The 18,942-nt window shown below is 45.2% G+C and overlaps 1 protein-coding gene across 16 annotated transcripts in view; it reads left to right on the top strand.

Annotated features, from left to right (window-relative positions):
* Positions 1-18,942, top strand: part of PLEKHM3 (pleckstrin homology domain containing M3) — a 553,542-nt gene that overhangs the window by 460,429 nt on the left and 74,171 nt on the right. For all 16 annotated transcript variants that reach the window (XM_069733722.1, XM_069733726.1, XM_069733725.1 and 13 more), the window contains one exon: positions 14,553-14,710. In XM_069733722.1, the coding sequence (XP_069589823.1) occupies positions 14,553-14,710 (158 nt within the window). The remainder of the gene's footprint in view (positions 1-14,552; positions 14,711-18,942) is intronic.

Here is an 18,942-nt window from a genome sequence, read left to right as displayed (position 1 = left end):
TGGCCCCCGCAAGATCACATATAGGTATATTCATGTGCAGTTATACTAGATTTACTGGGGGTTCACATACTTTATTGGAGTTTATTAGAGTTTATTCCCACCTGTTTATATAACAAATAAAAGTACTCACAACTCTGTAGTTCCTCGTGCTTGTTGGGATGCCGTGAAAGGGTCTGATGTGACACAAACTCACATGAAGATTTAATTTAACACATGAAGCACTGCAACGTGTGCAGACGCTTTCTGTCACAGCTGACCTGTGCTGATGTCAACCCCTGACCCCTAGGCCATAGGTCGTGTCATCTTATGAGTCTTGCAGTCTGCTACTGCTGGGATTACTGTCTCAGACTAATGATAATAGATTTGTGCATGCCTAACATCTAAAGAAAATGAAGCAAGAATCCCTGAAAACCGGGTTAATTGTTGCTTAATTAAGTGAGATAGAACCGTTAAACTGTGTGCTTTAGGAATATTTTGTGTATTTCCACTTCGTTTGCTGTGCTTTTCTTGTAACAAGCGTGCTGGTCATTCATTATGCAAATAATGTCTACCACAGCCGAAATCCATCATTGTTCTTTCAGTTTGCAATTTTGGACAGAAAATGGTACAAGTGCCGGTATCAGGAAATGGTACAAGTTACGGTATCATTCAGTAGTTGCGCAGGCCGCTGGCCCACGCTCAGCTCATCAGGATGTGTTTTATTGTGGCACCTGTTTTCTGCATCAACATCACCTGCAGGACAGCAATAAAAAAGTTTAAATTATTAGACTAGCTGTAGTTTTTTTTAAGTACCATTTCCAAAATATGTCTAAGATTTACATTTGTGTTTAACTTTTGTATGAGTTTAATGGAGATTGAGAAAACAGCCACACCCTTTATTTCTGCCACTTACTGATTACCATAAGTAATCTGTTTACTGGATTGTATAGGTTGTTACGAAAAATAATCCCCAACTTTTGTTTTACCCCCAATTTATATGTCTTTAGAGATGTACTGGTACATAGACATATATATCTTTTTATACTAGTACAATATGCCTGAAAAGAAGAAGAAATGCAATATAGATCTTTAGACTGAGAAAATCCTTCTATACTTAGCAGTGTAGACTGTATGTCACTGCTAAACTTTCTGCCAGCTATGAAAAGCAAATCGTTAAAGATATATATCTAATATATAATTGCCTAGAATACTACTTCCTGCAATTTGTGCCAACTTCCTGTCCGGAGCTAATGTCCGGAGCTAATGTCCGGAGATAATGTCCGGAGCTAATGTCCGGAGATAAGTGACGTCAACAGTGTCCAGTGTCTGATTGGTTGCCGCCTGCTGCGAGCGACCAATCAGAAACGTGCCGTACTGTGACACACTCCGCCCGCCATTTTGGTGTGATATTTGAATTTTTACCTCACAGCAAGTTTCTACTGCGTGGAGGCGGGCCCAGTGACGTTGCTCTTCAAGCTCCTGCCGAATTTCGTCAAAAAAATGATAATACCATTTACCAAAACTATATATATTTAGTTGTGAAGTGGTTCAGTGACATTTTCACACCAATTTTGAACTTTTGTTTGGTGTTTTCTCCATATACTGCCTATTATTTTTGTTCTTTCTTACTATTATTTATTAATTGTATTATTCTTACATTTGAATAAATAAAGTATATATGGATTCTAGACTCCCGATTCTTTAGAATCGGGCTGCCATCTAGTATATATATAATCATCTATTAAATAATGAACTGATCCACTCCACCAACATCCTGAGTTGGAGAAAGAGATCAATTAGCGAACACGAACTGATCATAGTAATAAAAGCAAAAAGTTCATCACTTACCAATGAGAACATTGGCTCTTCAGAGTGAAATCAGCAGAAAAGTAAGATACATGATTAAAACCTTACTTTTAATGAATATGATTATATGAATATGATTAAACGTGCTCATCTCAAAATCTCAAAAAACACAGTGAACTATAGAAGATATACAATAATACATTTCCCAAATTTCAGTGTGATCAATCAGCTGTGGGATGTGCTGGTGAAACAAGGTTTGAGCTACCGTATTTGAACAGGGACAGAATTTCAATAACTTGAAACAAAGCATTGATGTGTTGAAAGTGTAGATTTGTTAGCTTCCGGTTCACACTTGCGTACCGGGGCTTTGCGGAGGGCTGCATACTTCCTCTGTTAAACTGTGCCCACTTCTGCACTTCTTCAGTTTAGGCCCGCCAACTTCTGCATGTGTCCTGTGCACCTATCTTTAACATTGCGTACGCAGGACATGCAGATGTATGTCGATGCGTTGTTTGACACGCCCAAAACAATAGCAAATGGATTCAGTCAAATGATGAGTCTTAAAAATAGTCCTCTGTAAATTCACAGTCTTAGGCTGGTTTCACACTTGCGTTTTGATCTGCAGCGTTTGTACCGCATAAAAACGCATAATAATAATAATAATCTTTATTTTTATATAGCGCTAACATATTCCGCAGCGCTTTACAGTTTGCACACATTATCATCACTGTCCCTGATGGGGCTCACAATCTAGAATCCCTATCAGTATGTCTTTGGAATGTGGGAGGAAACCGGAGTGCCCGGAGGAAACCCACGCAAACACGGAGAGAACATACAAACTCTTTGCAGATGTTGTCCTGGGTGGGATTAGAACCCAGGACCCCAGCGCTGCAAGGCTGCTGTGCTAACCACTGCGCCACCGTGCTGCCCAACGCATGCGTTTGGACGCGTTTAACGACGCATGTGTTTTTTTGCTGCATGCGTTCATTTGCAGAAATGCAACATGTAATTTTCAGAGGCTTTTTTTGACGCATAAAAACGCATGCGTTCGTTTGCGTTTGTTTTGCGTCAAAAAATGCATTGGAGTCTATGGAAACACATGCGTATTTAAGTACATGCGTTTGCATGCGTTTCAATTAAGATAAGCATGTCTAGACACTGATAAGCCACCCCTTAACATCAAGGTGATAAAAGGGAGGTTAGTGGAAGTTTCAGGACATTTCTCATCAGACTCTCAAGAAGACAAGACACTGTCAGGCCGCATTTTGGAGGACAAGACCCAGATCAATGTGAGTATATCCTAACTAATGCCTTTATTTTCTAATTTTTAGCTCTACATGTCCTAATTTCTTCCATTTCTTTTTTTCTACATGCATCAGAATGTCTTCTTCAGAGTCTTCATCTGGTGAGGAGTTTGAGCCACGTCAGTCGGAAGTGGAGCATGTCAGTGAGGTGAGTATTTGCCTCTTCAGCTTGGTAAGTATTCACTGTCACATCGACACATGTGACAATTTTATTTTTCCTTTTTTTAGAGCACTTCCACTGAGGCACAGACCGGGCAGGAGCAGCGGAGTCAACCTCCGGTGGGAAGACGGCAGCGGGTATGTATACAAGGCTGACTGTCCTCATTGTAATATTCTTGAATCTTCCTTTCTTTACCCTTGTATTTCTTAAAATTTTTCTTCTGGAATCCTTTTGTATGTTGACTTTCATATTCATGCCATTTCTCATCACCTGTTATCTTTCTTTTCCTTATGTGATTGAGCAAACTTTAATGATTTTCTTTAAATTTTAGGTTTCACGACGGGACGATGACCTTATCGACAACGACCTCCTAATAACTCTGGTCCAGGAGCGAGTTCCGTTGTGGGACAGCCGGGATCCACTGCATTCGATGAACAGCACGCTCCGCCGTTTATGGAATGAGGAGGCCCAAGCGTTGTGGGATGGCTGGGACAATGCCCCACCACAGGTCCGTAATGCATTTGGTAAGTATTGCACTGCAGTGTGAAGCAGCAGAGACCTTGGCCGTGCTCTCTTGACTGTGTGTGATGAAAGAAACTCTTCGGAGTTTCTTTCATCACACACAGTTGTCTTTGCACGGCAAAAAGTCAATTTTCTTAACAAATTTTATTTTATTTTTTTTAACAGTGGACAAAGTAAAAACACATTGGCGTTCCATGAAGGACCGCTTCAACAAGGACCTGCGCGAAGAGAGTCGTGCTGCCAGTGGTTCAGGAGCAAGGATCAGACTGTACAAATATCATCGCGTGCTGTCATTTTTAAGACCGGTCCTTCTCCAGAGAACGTACGTTTTTCAAACATGCTTTCGGTTGTATTGCATTGACATAATATGTATTTTCTAATTCCACAGGATTTAGCGTCTGGTTATTTTTTGGTATTAATTTTCTGTTTCCTTTTTTCACAGCACACACAGCACGACTGTTGGCCCAGGTTCTGGAGCGGTCGTTCAGCCGGCAGCCACTGACCCGTCCCAGCTATCCAGCAGCGCAGCAGCAGGTGGGCCTTCCACACTAACTGGAGACCAGGGAGCTGGCCCATCAGGTCTTCCCTTTTCGCAGTCCTCTTCCACTGCACCCTTTTTTCTGGCTCATCCCGGCTGCGTCAGAGGGCTTTGGACAGGTCACTCATGCCCGAGTTTTTGCACTTGAGCTCGGTTTTACACAAAGCAATCAAGGCTTTAGGTGACCGAATGGATGTTTCTCATAACCTTTTGAATTGCCGTATCCAGGAGGTCACCGAAAGCCTTGATCAAGTGAAAGCCGACCTCCAGAGGCCAGCTCATCATTTTTTTAACCAAATTGAGCAGGGCATGTCGGAACACCTTAGCCCTGATCTCCAGCTCCGTGTGATGCAGGCCTGCAATGCTGCTTTTGTACAGGCTATGCAGCAGAGTCGGAATTTACAGCAGACAGTGGCGGCATATCCAACAGTGTCGTCACTGTCACGATTAACCTCCATGCCGACCTCTGCTGCATACCACTGCACGGCCACCTCAATTCCTTCCACAGGTGGACTCCACTACAGCGCCAACACCATGACGAGTGCAGTTGGACATCCCACCGCCACCACCGTGACAACCGCTGCTCCGGCTTGGACCTCCTCCACTGACACCACGATGCAGCAGGACCCTGGCGTGGCTTTTCAGATTGGCTTTCCCCCCCACCCCCCGAAGCAGCATGACCCAGGCATGGCTTTCCGGCCAGGACCCACCCCGATGCAGCAGGACTCAGGCATGGCTTATCGGACCGGCCCCACCCCGATGCAGCAGGACCCAGGCATGGCTTTTCGGACCGGCCCCACCTCGATTCAGCAGGACCCTGGCAGGGCTGTATGTTCCCCCCACCACGATGCAGCAGGACTCTGGCGTGGCTGAGAGCTCGACAAGCGCAATGGAATGTGAGACAGTGCAGCCGGACCCTGACGTGTCTCCCGCCACCACGCTACAGCATATGAGCCCACCAAGACGTCCCCCTACCAGGCAAACCCAAACAAAAACACAGAAAAAAAAAAACTCTTAGTATTCCTCCCCCATCACCTACTGATGTGTCTGTATTGTCAGTTTTGTCTCACCCTTCCAGTGCATCTCAAGCCTCTCATGTGTCAAGCCCCATCCCCGAACTTTCAGACCCTTCTAGTTTCATTGCCCCTTCTCCTGCCACCACTGCGTCGTCCACGGTTAGCCATGCCTCAGTTCTTAACACCCCCTGTTTCCCCCCATCACTCAACCCCAAGCCGTCGCGGTACATCCCGTCGCGGTACCAAAAAATAAGTTTGAGACTTTGTTAACTAAATAAAAAAAGTTTAATTTGACACAATTATATTTGGTTTATTGTGTCTATCGCCGCCGGCAACACACACCGTGCGCCAAGAAACTTCGCCACACACGTATTCTTTGGGCCACAACATATCTTTGTGAGGCCGCGCGTGCGCAGATGGTTCTTCTCGGCTTCCCGGGGCTTCAGGAAAATGGCCGCGGGATGCCGCACGTGCGCACATGGAGATCTCGGCGGCCATTTTCCTGAAACCGAGTTCGCATCTCGGCTGCAGGAAAATGGCCGCCGCGATCGCCATCTGCGCACGCACGGCATCCCGCGGCCTTTTTCCTGTAGCCCCAAGAAGCCGAGAAGAACCATCTGCGCACGCGCGGCCTCACAAAGATGGCCGCGCCCACCCATAAACGGCTGAATAGCGCAGATCGCGCTATTTTCCTTCAAGCTGCGCAGTGGATTCGCCAGTTGGACATGCGCACACCACTACGCCACCAACGGAGATCTGGGGGAGAAACAGCGCTGTCACCACGCCGATATGACCTGACCAGCGTGAGTGACAGCCCAAAACGGCGACTTTACAAAGGTATTTCGGCAGCATAGGTGGCGAATAACGGCTCCAAAAATACACTAATGTAAAGCACAGCTCTGCCCCTATTTAACGGTATTTTTAGCTCATCTTGAAAAAACGGGGTGACAGGTTCCCTTTAAATACATATCTACTGCCCGTTTTTGGGCAACCTTGGTTTGGAGATGAAAAAGATAGGATACACGGTCAACACAACCAACACTAAAGTTTATTAATTTGAAATATTATTTTCATTGTAGAAACTTACTGGTACAGATAAAGATACAACTGGACATTTACACAACATTGTCCTGCCATGACACCCGTCCAATATCTGAATCAAAATAGGCCGCAAATTGGTCCCGCATGAGACCAACGGCTGCTGTTGACCGCAGCGGGTGATGCTGGAAATCAGGCAGTGGGTGTGCAACTGGTTCATTCAGTTCAATGTGGGGTCGCTCCTTATTAATTATGTAATAGTGGAGAACCACACAGGCTTTGACCACCTCGTCAACTGTTTCCACTTTTAGATTTATGGCTGTTGCAAGAATGCGCCATTTAGCAACCAGAATGCCAAAGGTACACTCTACTGTTCTTCGGGCCCTGGTCAGTCTGTAGTTGAAGATCCTTCTAGTGTGGTCCAAGTCCCTGAGTGTTGGGGAGAGGTTGTGGAGGGGGAAAATTAAAATTGTTGCCATACACACGCCGGCCCATATCCGAGCTCTTGAAACTCTGGGAATCATTGCCACGGCCAAAAGCTCCAATGTCCACGGCGATGAAGCGACAGTCCGCATCAGCTATTGTCATGAGCACTACAGAAAAATATTTTTTGTAGTTGAAAAACTCTGATCCGGTTCTGGCAGGTTTGATAATGCGGATGTGCTTTCCATCCATCGCTCCTAAACAGTTGGGGAAATCACACACATTCAAGAATTTCTCTGCAATTTCACGCCACATGTCCGCGGTGGGTACTGGTATAAACTCATCACGGAGTACATTCCATAATGCCCGACAGGTGTCCACAACTATTCTGGACAGGGTGGATATTCCAATCCGGTATTGGAAGTGGAGGGAAGATAAACTCTCCCCTGTGGCAAGAAATCTAGAAGAAAAACACAAACAAAAAACAACATTACAATCTACTCTTTTTATGGTGTGGTTATAAAAAAAAAAAGGAAAATACACAAAAAATACATGTCAGAATAAACAAAATTTGGACTGTCATTGATTTAGATTTAGAACGTACCTTAATGTCACCAGCAGACGTTCCTCGGGTGGAATCGCTCTACGGAGCTTGGTGTCCTGTTGCCGTATGGCTCCTTGGACACAAGACAGCAAATCCCGGAAAGATTCTTGCGACATTCTCGTGTACTCATGAAATTTCTCCGGGTTGGCATTCAGCTCGGCATAGAGCGTGTGATACGCTCCACGGCTCTTACACACTTCTATTATGGGGTGCCTCCAAAAATGCCTACGTTGTCTCCTTCTCCATCTTTCGCGGTTTCGGTCTTGCTCCCAAGCAAAAGCACAGGCCAGAAAAATCTTGAAGCTGAAATCCAGGTTGAAATAAAAGCTCTCCATGCGAAGATCTATCATGACACAGGAAACAGTAGCAAGCTGTTAAAATTTCAGTAGCCCTAGGGTCTACATATAGAGAGCCCATCATATACGCCCTCTCTATTACCATTGGTGGTGTCTGGTTATCTTTTTTTGGCTCTTGTGAAATTTTTGGACATGTGCACAAAAAAATGCAAACGCATGAAAAAACGCATGTAAACGCGTGCAAACGCTGCGTTTTTTAGCCGCATGCGTTAACGCATGCGGCTAAAAAACGCTGCGTTTGCACGCGTTTACATGCATTTTTTCATGCATTTGCAGACGCGTTTAAAACACTGCAGATCAAAACGCAAGTGTGAAACCAGCCTTAGTTTGATAATTCACAATCCTTATTAGGTGAAGGCCTCTCAGGGTCTTGTATTAAAATCCTGTGTGGTCGATTGGAAAGCATGCATGTGTTTGCTGAAGAAGAAAGAACTACTAGAAGCAGCCCCGGCCGGTGGCAAAGCTTCTGTTGATAAGGTGATGCGGCGTGCTTCAGACAGATTAGCCTGGTCGGAAATCTTCTGGGTGTGTGCCGCTACTACCTTACTTGGAGCTCCTGTCGCGATCAAGCCGCTGCTTCATCCTTGGTGGTGCAGGCGGTGTGTTATGACTTGGTGGTTAGGAGCACCCGGCACGACCTGATGGTTAAACTCACACAGGACAAGCTCTGGGATGTGGGAGCTCTGCTGACCGCAGGCCCTAATCCTATCACAACAACTAGAAATAGCCGTGGAGCATTCCTGACTCTCCCTAGACGCCTCTTCACAGCCTAAGAGCTAGCTAGCCCTAGAGATAGAAAATAAAGCCTACCTTGCCTCAGAGAAATTCCCCAAATTAAAAGGCAGCCCCCCACATATATTGACTGTGAGTAAAGATGAAAGTCACAAACACAGAAATGAAACAGGATTCAGCAAAGGGAGGCCAGACTTACTAAACAGACAGAGGATAGGAAAGGTATCTTTGCGGTCAGCACAAAAAACTACAAAAGACCACGCAGAGTGTGCAAAAAGACCTCCGCACCGACTAACGGTGCGGAGATGCCACTCTGCATCCCAGAGCTTCCAGCTAGCAAGACAAAATCATGATAACCAGCTGGACAAGGAAACAATGAACAAATAATAACTATCAGGAACTTAGCTTCTGCTGGAGAAGACAGGTCACCAGAAAGATCCAAGAGCGAACTGAACCAATGCAGGAACATTGACAGCTGGCATGGAGTAACGATCTGAGTGGAGTTAAATAGAGCAGCCAACCAAAGGATAAACCACGTCACCTGTGTAAGGAACCTCAGAAGCAGCAGCTTTCACTCACAGCCACCAGAGGGAGTCCATGGACAGAACTCGCCGAAGTACCATTCACGACCACAGGAGGGAGTTCGACAACAGAATTCACAACAGTACCCCCCCCCCCCTTGAGGAGGGGTCACCGAACCCTCACCAGAGCCTCCAGGCCGATCAGGATGAGCCAAATGAAAGGCACGAACTAGATCGGCAGCATGAACATCAGAGGCAAAAACCCAGGAATTATCTTCCTGACCATAACCCTTCCACTTGACCAGGTACTGGAGTTTCCGTCTCGAAACACGAGGATCCAAAATCTTCTCCACCACATACTCCAACTCCCCCTCGACCAACACCGGGGCAGGAGGATCAACGGAGGGAACCATAGGTGCCACGTATCTCCGCAACAACGACCTATGGAACACATTATGGATGGCAAAAGAAGCTGGAAGGTCCAAACGAAATGACACAGGATTAAGAACTTCAGAAATCTTATATGGCCCAATGAAATGAGGCTTAAACATAGGAGAGGAAACCTTCATAGGAACATGACGAGATGACAACCAAACCAAATCCCCAACACGAAGTCGAGGACCAACACAGCGCCGGCGGTTAGCGAAACGTTGAGCCTTCTCCTGGGACAATGTCAAATTGTCCACCACATGAGTCCAAATCTGCTGCAACCTGTCCACCACCGTATGCACACCAGGACAGTCCGAAGGCTCAACCTGCCCTGAAAAGAAACGAGGATGGAAACCAGAATTACAGAAAAAAGGAGAAACTAAAGTAGCCGAGCTGGCCCGATTATTAAGGGCGAACTCAGCCAAAGGCAAAAAGGACGCCCAATCATCCTGATCAGCAGAAACAAAGCATCTCAGATATGTTTCCAAAGTCTGATTAGTTCGTTCGGTTTGGCCATTAGTCTGAGGATGGAAAGCCGAAGAAAAAGACAAATCAATGCCCATCTTAGTACAAAAGGACCGCCAAAACCTCGAAACAAAATGGGAACCTCTGTCCGAGACGATGTTCTCTGGAATGCCATGCAAACGAACCACATGCTGGAAAAACAATGGCACCAAATCAGAGGAGGAAGGCAATTTAGACAAGGGTACCAAATGGACCATCTTAGAGAAGCGATCACAAACCACCCAAATGACCGACATCCTTTGAGAAACAGGGAGATCAGAAATAAAATCCATGGAAATATGCGTCCAGGGCCTCTTCGGGACCGGCAAGGGCAAAAGCAACCCACTGGCACGAGAACAGCAGGGCTTAGCCCGAGCACAAGTCCCACAGAACTGCACAAAAGAACGCACATCCCGTGACAAAGAAGGCCACCAAAAGGATCTAGCCACCAATTCCAGGATTATCAGCCAACACCGAACAATGAACCTCAGAGATAACTCTACTAGTCCATCTATCAGGGACAAACAGTTTCTCCGTAGGACAACGGTCAGGTCTATCAGCCTGAAACTTCTGCAGCACGCGTCGCAAATCAGGGGAGATGGCAGACAAAATTACCCCCTCTTTAAGAATACCCGCCGGCTCCGGAACGCCCGGAGAGTCAGGCACAAAACTCCTTGACAGGGCATCAGCCTTCACATTCTTAGATCCCGGAAGGTATGAAACCACAAAATCAAAACGGGAGAAAAAGAGCGACCATCGAGCCTGTCTAGGATTCAACCGTTTGGCAGACTCGAGATAAGTCAAATTCTTGTGATCCGTCAAGACCACCACGCGATGTTTAGCTCCTTCAAGCCAATGTCGCCACTCCTCGAATGCCCACTTCATGGCCAACAACTCTCGATTGCCAACACCATAATTGCGCTCAGCAGGCGAGAATTTTCTAGAAAAGAAGGCACATGGTTTCATCACCGAGCCATCAGAACTTCTTTGCGACAAAACAGCCCCTGCTCCAATCTCAGAAGCATCAACCTCGACCTGAAACGGGAGCAAAATATCTGGCTGGCACAACACAGGGGCAGAAGAAAAGCGACGCTTCAACTCCTGAAAAGCCTCTACAGCCGCAGAGGACTAATTGACCACATCAGCACCTTTCTTGGTCAAATCAGTCAACGGTTTAGCAATACTAGAAAAATTAGCGATGAAGCGACGGTAAAAATTAGCAAAGCCCAGGAACTTCTGCAGGCTCTTCACAGATGTCGGCTGAGTCCAATCATAAATGGCCTGAACTTTAACAGGGTCCATCTCGATAGTAGAAGGGGAAAAAATGAAACCCAAAAATGAAACCTTCTGAACTCCAAAGAGACACTTTGACCCCTTCACAAACAAGGAATTCGCACGAAGGACCTGGAACACCATTCTGACCTGCTTCACATGAGACTCCCAATCATCCGAAAAGACCAAAATGTCATCCAAATATACAATCATGAATCTATCCAGGTACTCTCGGAAGATGTCATGCATAAAGGACTGAAACACAGATGGAGCATTAGAAAGCCCGAATGGCATAACCAGGTACTCAAAATGGCCCTCGGGCGTATTAAATGCTGTTTTCCATTCATCGCCCTGTTTAATTCGCATAAGATTATACGCCCCTCGAAGATCTATCTTGGTGAACCAACTAGCCCCCTTAATCCGAGCAAACAAATCAGACAGCAGCGGCAAAAGATACTGAAATTTGACTGTGATCTTATTAAGAAGGCGGTAATCAATACAAGGTCTCAAAGAGCCATCCTTCTTGGCCACAAAAAAGAACCCTGTTCCCAATGGTGACGACGACGGGCGAATATGACCCTTCTCCAAGGATTCCTTTACATAACTCCGCATAGCGGCGTGCTCTGGCACAGATAAATTAAACAGACGGCCCTTAGGAAACTTACTACCAGGAATCAAATTAATAGCACAATCGCAATCCCTATTAGGAGGTAGGGCACCGGATTTGGGCTCTTCAAATACATCCCGGTAATCTGATAAAAACTCAGGGACTTCAGAAGGAGTGGAAGGCGAAATTGACAACAATGGAACATCACCATGTACCACCTGACAACCCCAGCCGGACACAGACATAGATTTCCAATCCAACACTGGATTATGGACCTGTAGCCATGGCAACCCCAAAACGACCACATCATGCAGATTATGCAACACCAAAAAGCGAATATCCTCCTGATGTGCAGGAGCCATGCACATGGTCAATTGAGTCCAGTACTGAGGCTTATTCTTGGCCAAAGGCGTAGCATCAATTCCTCTCAATGGAATAGGATACTGCAAGGGCTCCAAGAAAAAACCACAGCGCCTGGCAAACTCCAAGTCCATCAAATTCAGGGCAGCGCCTGAATCCACAAATGCCATAACAGAATAGGACGACAGAGAGCAAATCAGAGTAACGGACAAAAGAAATTTAGACTGTACCGTACCAATGGTGGCAGACCTAGCGAACCGCTTAGTGCGCTTAGGACAATCGGAGATAGCATGAGTGGAATCACCACAGTAAAAACACAGCCCATTCCGACGTCTGTGTTCTTGCCGTTCAGCTCTGGTCAAAGTCCTATCACACTGCATAGGCTCAGGCCTATGCTCAGAGAATACCGCCAGATGGTGCACAGCTTTGCGCTCACGCAAGCGCCGATCGATCTGAATGGCCAAGGACATAGACTCATTCAGACCAGCAGGCGTGGGAAATCCCACCATGACATCCTTAAGGGCTTCAGAAAGACCCTTTCTGAAAATTGCCGCCAGGGCACACTCATTCCACTGAGTAAGCACAGACCACTTTCTAAACTTCTGACAGTACACCTCCACTTCATCCTGGCCCTGACACAAAGCCAGCAAGATTTTCTCTGCCTGATCCACTGAATTTGGTTCATCATAAAGCAATCCAAGCACCAGAAAAAACGCATCTACATCTCGCAATGCAGGATCTCCTGGCGCAAGGGAAAATGCCCAGTCTTGAGGGTCACCACGCAACAAAGAAATAATGATTTTTACTTGTTGAACGGGGTCACCAGAGGAGCGGGGTTTCAATGCTAGAAACAGTTTACAATTATTCAGAAACTTAGATCTATCCCCAGAAAATAAATCAGGAATAGGAATTCTAGGCTCTAACATAGGATTCTGAACCACAAAATCTTGAATGTTTTGTACCCTTGCAGTGAGATGATCCACACAAGAGGACAGACCTTGAATGTCCATATCTACACCTGTGTCCTGAACCACCCAAAGGTTTAGGGGAAAAGAAAGACAAAACACAGTGCAAAGAAAAAAAAATGGTCTCAGAACTTCTCTTATCCCTCTATTGAGATGCATTAATACTTTGGGCCAGCTGTACTGTTATGACCTGGTGGTTAGGAGCACCCGGCACGACCTGATGGTTAAACTCACACAGGACAAGCTCTGGGATGTGGGAGCTCTGCTGACCGCAGGCCCTAATCCTATCACAACAACTAGAAATAGCCGTGGAGCGTTCCTGACTCTCCCTAGACGCCTCTTCACAGCCTAAGAGCTAGCTAGCCCTAGAGATAGAAAATAAAGCCTACCTTGCCTCAGAGAAATTCCCCAAAGGAAAAGGCAGCCCCCCACATATATTGACTGTGAGTAAAGATGAAAGTCACAAACACAGAAATGAAACAGGATTCAGCAAAGGGAGGCCAGACTTACTAAACAGACAGAGGATAGGAAAGGTATCTTTGCTGTCAGCACAAAAAACTACAAAAGACCACGCAGAGTGTGCAAAAAGACCTCCGCACCGACTAACGGTGCGGAGATGCCACTCTGCATCCCAGAGCTTCCAGCTAGCAAGACAAAATCATGATAACCAGCTGGACAAGGAAACCATGAACAAATAATAACTATCAGGAACTTAGCTTCTGCTGGAGAAGACAGGTCACCAGAAAGATCCAAGAGCGAACTGAACCAATGCAGGAACATTGACAGCTGGCATGGAGTAACGATCTGAGTGGAGTTAAATAGAGCAGCCAACCAAAGGATAAACCACGTCACCTGTGTAAGGGCGATGAACGGAGCATGACCTATCGTGACATAATGGATCATGTGGGACCGCGGGATAGTCTGTGAATGTCAACAGTACGTGTAGCAAGAAGGACCAGTATCCTACGCGTTTCGGAAAGAACGCTTTCCTTCATCAGTGATCGTGTTAGTCTTGGGAATGAAAATTTACAGGTTGATTCCATAATTTTTTCCCTCATAATTGAGTGACTCCATAATTTTTACCCTATGCGTGGTTACAAAAAATAACCATTACTGACTACCGCATTTTTTGTTCTTGATTTCTTTTACTGTTTCTTAAAGCCAGAAAGTTGCCGTTTGAAATGACTTTAGCTTTGTGCCATGTCTGTGATCTGCTTTTTTTCTACAAAATTAAACAACTGAATGAACATCCTCCAAGGCCGGTGATTACATGATTTTTGCCAGGGGTTGTATAACGCATACATACCCTTCGGTCCAGGCTGAGAAAAATTCTATTCATTCAAGTAGATGCATCTCTGTACACTTTATATAGCACAAGTGTTCTCTAAATCTACCTTTCTCTTTTATCTCATGTAGGTAATGGAAGGCAAGTTGGCTCCTTTTCTAACAAAAGTGATCAAGTTTGCTACGTCTCATGTCTACAGCTGCAGCCTTTGCAGTCAGAAAGGATTCATCTGTGAGATCTGTAACAATGGAGAAATCCTCTATCCCTTTGAGGAAACTTCCACAAGCAGGTATTATGCATTTTTATTCTTGAGGTCAACACAAAAGTCATAAATGTCAGTGACTGTCTGTATATATTCAGAAAGTTTCTTTTTTATGTCAGTAGCTTAATTATTGCTCCGCATGTTACCTACAACTACTTTGTTGACAGACATGATACTCTACAATACCCTGCAGACCTTTTTTATTAGAAGATTCCGAATCCCTCATATTAAGGAGATTCTGGGCTCATTTTCCGGAGATATGTAAAATGATCATCTTTTTTCTTATTGCGTTTAGTTTTTCATCATTCTAGTCTTAAAAGGCTTGTCTGACATATTATTAGTAAAACTGCTTGGATCACTGGACTGTAACCCCACCAGCTTGGTACTAGAAGTTTTGTTCTTTTTTTATTGCAGCACAAGCATGAAGAGGGCTTCATTCCTCTCTCGACATGTCAGCACTTGACCACTGACATGATTAGGGACTGTCTTTATCAGTTCATTAGCTAAGCCAGCCCCCTTCCAGTTATGGTAAATTCTGTAAAAATATCTTTTATACTTGGAAAAACACTTTAAACTTCCATTTGTATGGTTTGTATAATGATTGAATTACATGAATTGAATTACATAAATGGTCACTTTCAACAAACCTTGTTTAAATGAATAGTACGATATTAATATAAGAAGCTTTGTTATATATTTGATCAGAGAAATTTGCTCCTAAACACCACAAGTGAACATCATCTTTTTGCACTGGAGAATCCTTAAAGTACGCAGTGTGCGTGATGTGAGGATTTACAAGTCTGCAGACGCATAGAGTGACTGCAGACTGGTGGCCTAAGGCTGAATAACCCCTTTAATTATTAGAGACCCTCCTTAAGGAAGTCATTTTACTTGATAAGTACATTAATCTGCATTAACCTCAGTATAAATCTTATGGCCATCTCATCTGTACATTGCACTTACAATTGCTCATTTTGCCTTTCTACCCAGCTAATTCTTCTTTTTTCTCTGCTCTATGTGGAAACAGTAAAGATACCGTCACATTTAGCGACGCTGCAGCGATCTAGACAACGATCCTGGTCGCTGTGTGGTCGCTGGAGAGCTGTCACACAGACAGCTCTCCAGCGACCAACTATGCAAAGTCCCCTGGTAACCAGGGTAAACATCTGGTTACTAAGCGCAGGGCCGCGCTTAGTAACCTGATGTTTACCCTGGTTACCAGTGTAAACGTAAAAAAAAAAAAAAACACTACATACTTACATTCCGGTGTCTGTCCCCCGGCGTTCTGCTTTCCTGCACTGACTGTGAGCGCCGGCTGGCCGTAAAGCACAGCGGTGACATCACCGCTGTAATCTGCTTTACGGCTGGCCGGCGCTGACAGTGCAGGGAAGCAGAACGCCGGGGGACGCGACTGACACCGGAATGTATTATGTAGTGTTTGTTTTTTTTACATTTACACTGGTAACCAGGGTAAACATCGGGTTACTAAGCGCGGCCCTGCGCTTAGTAACCCAATGTTTACCCTGGTTACCAGTGAAGACATCGCTGAATCGGCGTCACACACGCCGATTCAGCGATGTCTGCGGGAGATCCAGTGACGAAATAAAGTTCTGGACTTTCTGCTCCGACCAACGATGTCACAGCAGGATCCAGATCGCTGCTGCGTGTCAAACACAACGATATTGCTATCCAGAACGCTGCAACGTCACGGATCGCTAGCGATATCGTTATTAAGTTGGCCAGTGTGATGGTACCTTTGTTAGGTTGAACAATTTAATAAAATGTTCACTTCACTTAAGTTGCCTACTCCTGGCCTAATGGATATTGATCAGGTGCGCACCAAAGAAATAAACATATAACAACACACAGTCATATGTAAACTCTTCATGATCAATCTATGGCCCAGCTGCAAGGGAAAAAGAGACTTTATTCAGTCAGAACACATGGTTACATATCCCCTGTAAGGGGGCTCGGTTAGCTCTAAAATGGGAGTGATCGGATGCATTCCATTGGTTAGTGGGTTAGGCAATGAGCAAGTCCATGGGTGGATCCATGAGGTCATCAGGGTGGGTTGGTCCATGAGGTCATCAAGGTGGGCGTCACTGTGGGTGGATCCATGAGGTCACCAGGGTGGGCGTCATCTTGGATACCAGCCAGGCAGCCACATGGCTCTCTGATACAGGAAATGGCAGCCATCTTTAGTGTCTTACTTTCATCTAAAAAAACTTATGTAAGATCAAACAATACACGTTATGGGTCGCTTCTCTCAATCTCTTATGTCTTGGGGTTAATTAAGTATTTGATCCTATGGCTCTCCTCAACAGTCCCCCCTAAATACTTTATTAACCCTTTTTTTATCTTGATCCCACCGTGGTTCCCTAACTTACCAGTGTTAAGTGTCACTATGACATCAGAGGCTTCATGACAATACGGATGCTATAGACACCAGAGAATGTGTGACCAATCATGGATATATCAGGAGGTATCTCAGAGCGCGCTACCAGCGTCCTCGGGACTTTTCCACCTGCTGGATCTATTACACTCCAATCTCCCATCTCCATGGTTACATAATATACACATGTCACTCACCCTGATGTAACACATCCTAGATCTGACCATCTCGTCCGGGAGGGGGGTATTGGAGTTTTCACCAGTTTGAGACAAGTTTTCCCTTGTGGAAAACCTCCCTTTGTAGCTGGACTTTGACAAACAGGTCAGATCCTACTCTGTCCCTAACTGCCTAACAAGTTTACAATGTGAGAGATGGATTAAATGGCGCTATAACAATAAATAATAATAATAATAATATGGATCCAGGAGACGCTCAGCAATCCTGACTGAAGTAGGAGTAGTCAGGAGCACTTGGTAGGAACCCTCAAATCTCGACTCCAGGGATGTCTTTCTGATGAACTTCTTTACCAGCATGTAGTCACCAGGTTGGAAATCATCCCTACCTTCACTGGAATCTGGATCTGGAATGGATGATAAAACTTGTACATGTGTTACTGACAGTTCTTTTAGTAAGGACAATTACATAATTTACAAGAGTATCACTTCCTAAGGCTAGCTGTTGTGGAAAATATTGCCCCAACCTTGGAGGCCCCCCAAAAAGAATCTCGTATGGTGTAAGTTTAGTGGGACCCCTTGGAGTGTTTCTGACTGAGTATAAGGCAATGGGCAAAATGTCTGTCCAAGGAAGTCTGACCTCCTGACTGGCTTTCAGTATTTTATTTTTCAAGGTGCCGTTCAATCTTTCTACTTTCCCACTGCTTTGGGGGTGATATGGAGTGTGTAAACCCAAATCCGCTCCCACCAATGTCCATAGTTCCTTAGTCAGTGCTGCAGTGAACGCAGGTCCTTGGTCACTCTCAATTACCTCTGGGACCCCATATCTGCATACTACTTCAGTCATCAGTCTCTTAACAGTCACTCTGGCAGTCATGTTGGTTACTGGATAGGCTTCGGGCCATCCTGAGAACATGTCAGTCACTACCAGTACATACTCGTACTTCCCTACTTTTGGCATTTGAATGTGATCAATCTGAATCCTCCGAAAGGGATAGAGTGGTTTAGCTAATGTTTCTGAGTAACTTTCTGGGGCGGTGCTGGATTGCATGTTGCACACACAAGGCAGGAATTGCAGTATTTTTGGGGTGACAGTAGAGATCCCAAGTGCCATGTAAGTCTTCCAAATCAGGTCAATCATCTGATTCCTGCCTCTGGGCGATACCGTGTGCCCATTCTGTCTCCGAGGAGTACAGATTACGGGGTAGACAGAACTTTTTGTTCACCCTCCAGACTCCATCTTCATCCTTTTTTAGCTCCTCCTTCTTGCCATGGCTTCTTTTCATCATCCGATGTCTTGATGTAGATGGATAATCCTCATAAGAGAGCCTTTAGTACCTTCTTCAGTGTTTTGTGACACGTACACCGGTGCTTTCTCTTTCCCAAATGGATCAGCAGCATAGGTTTTTACTGTTTTGTCAGCAAAGAAGTTCTTTGCTTCTGGAGAATCCAATCTTCTGTGAGCTTTGATCTTGATCACTGCAACCTCCGAACATAGATCAAGAGCGGCCACAAGTTCTTGTATGATAGCAGCATGTTTTACAGGAGTTCCACTGGACGTTAGGTATCCTCTGGCTGCCCAGATACTGCCGAAGTCATGAGCCACTCCAAAAGCATATCTTGAATCCGTGTAGAGGTTGACCACCTTCTCTGTTGCTTCCTGACAAGCCAACGTCAAAGCTTTAAGTTCCGCT

The sequence above is a fragment of the Ranitomeya imitator genome, chromosome 7 (genome assembly GCF_032444005.1).
Source record: "Ranitomeya imitator isolate aRanImi1 chromosome 7, aRanImi1.pri, whole genome shotgun sequence".
In the NCBI taxonomy this organism is placed as follows: Eukaryota; Metazoa; Chordata; class Amphibia; order Anura; family Dendrobatidae; genus Ranitomeya; species Ranitomeya imitator.
This window is presented reverse-complemented; position numbering and strand designations above follow the sequence as displayed.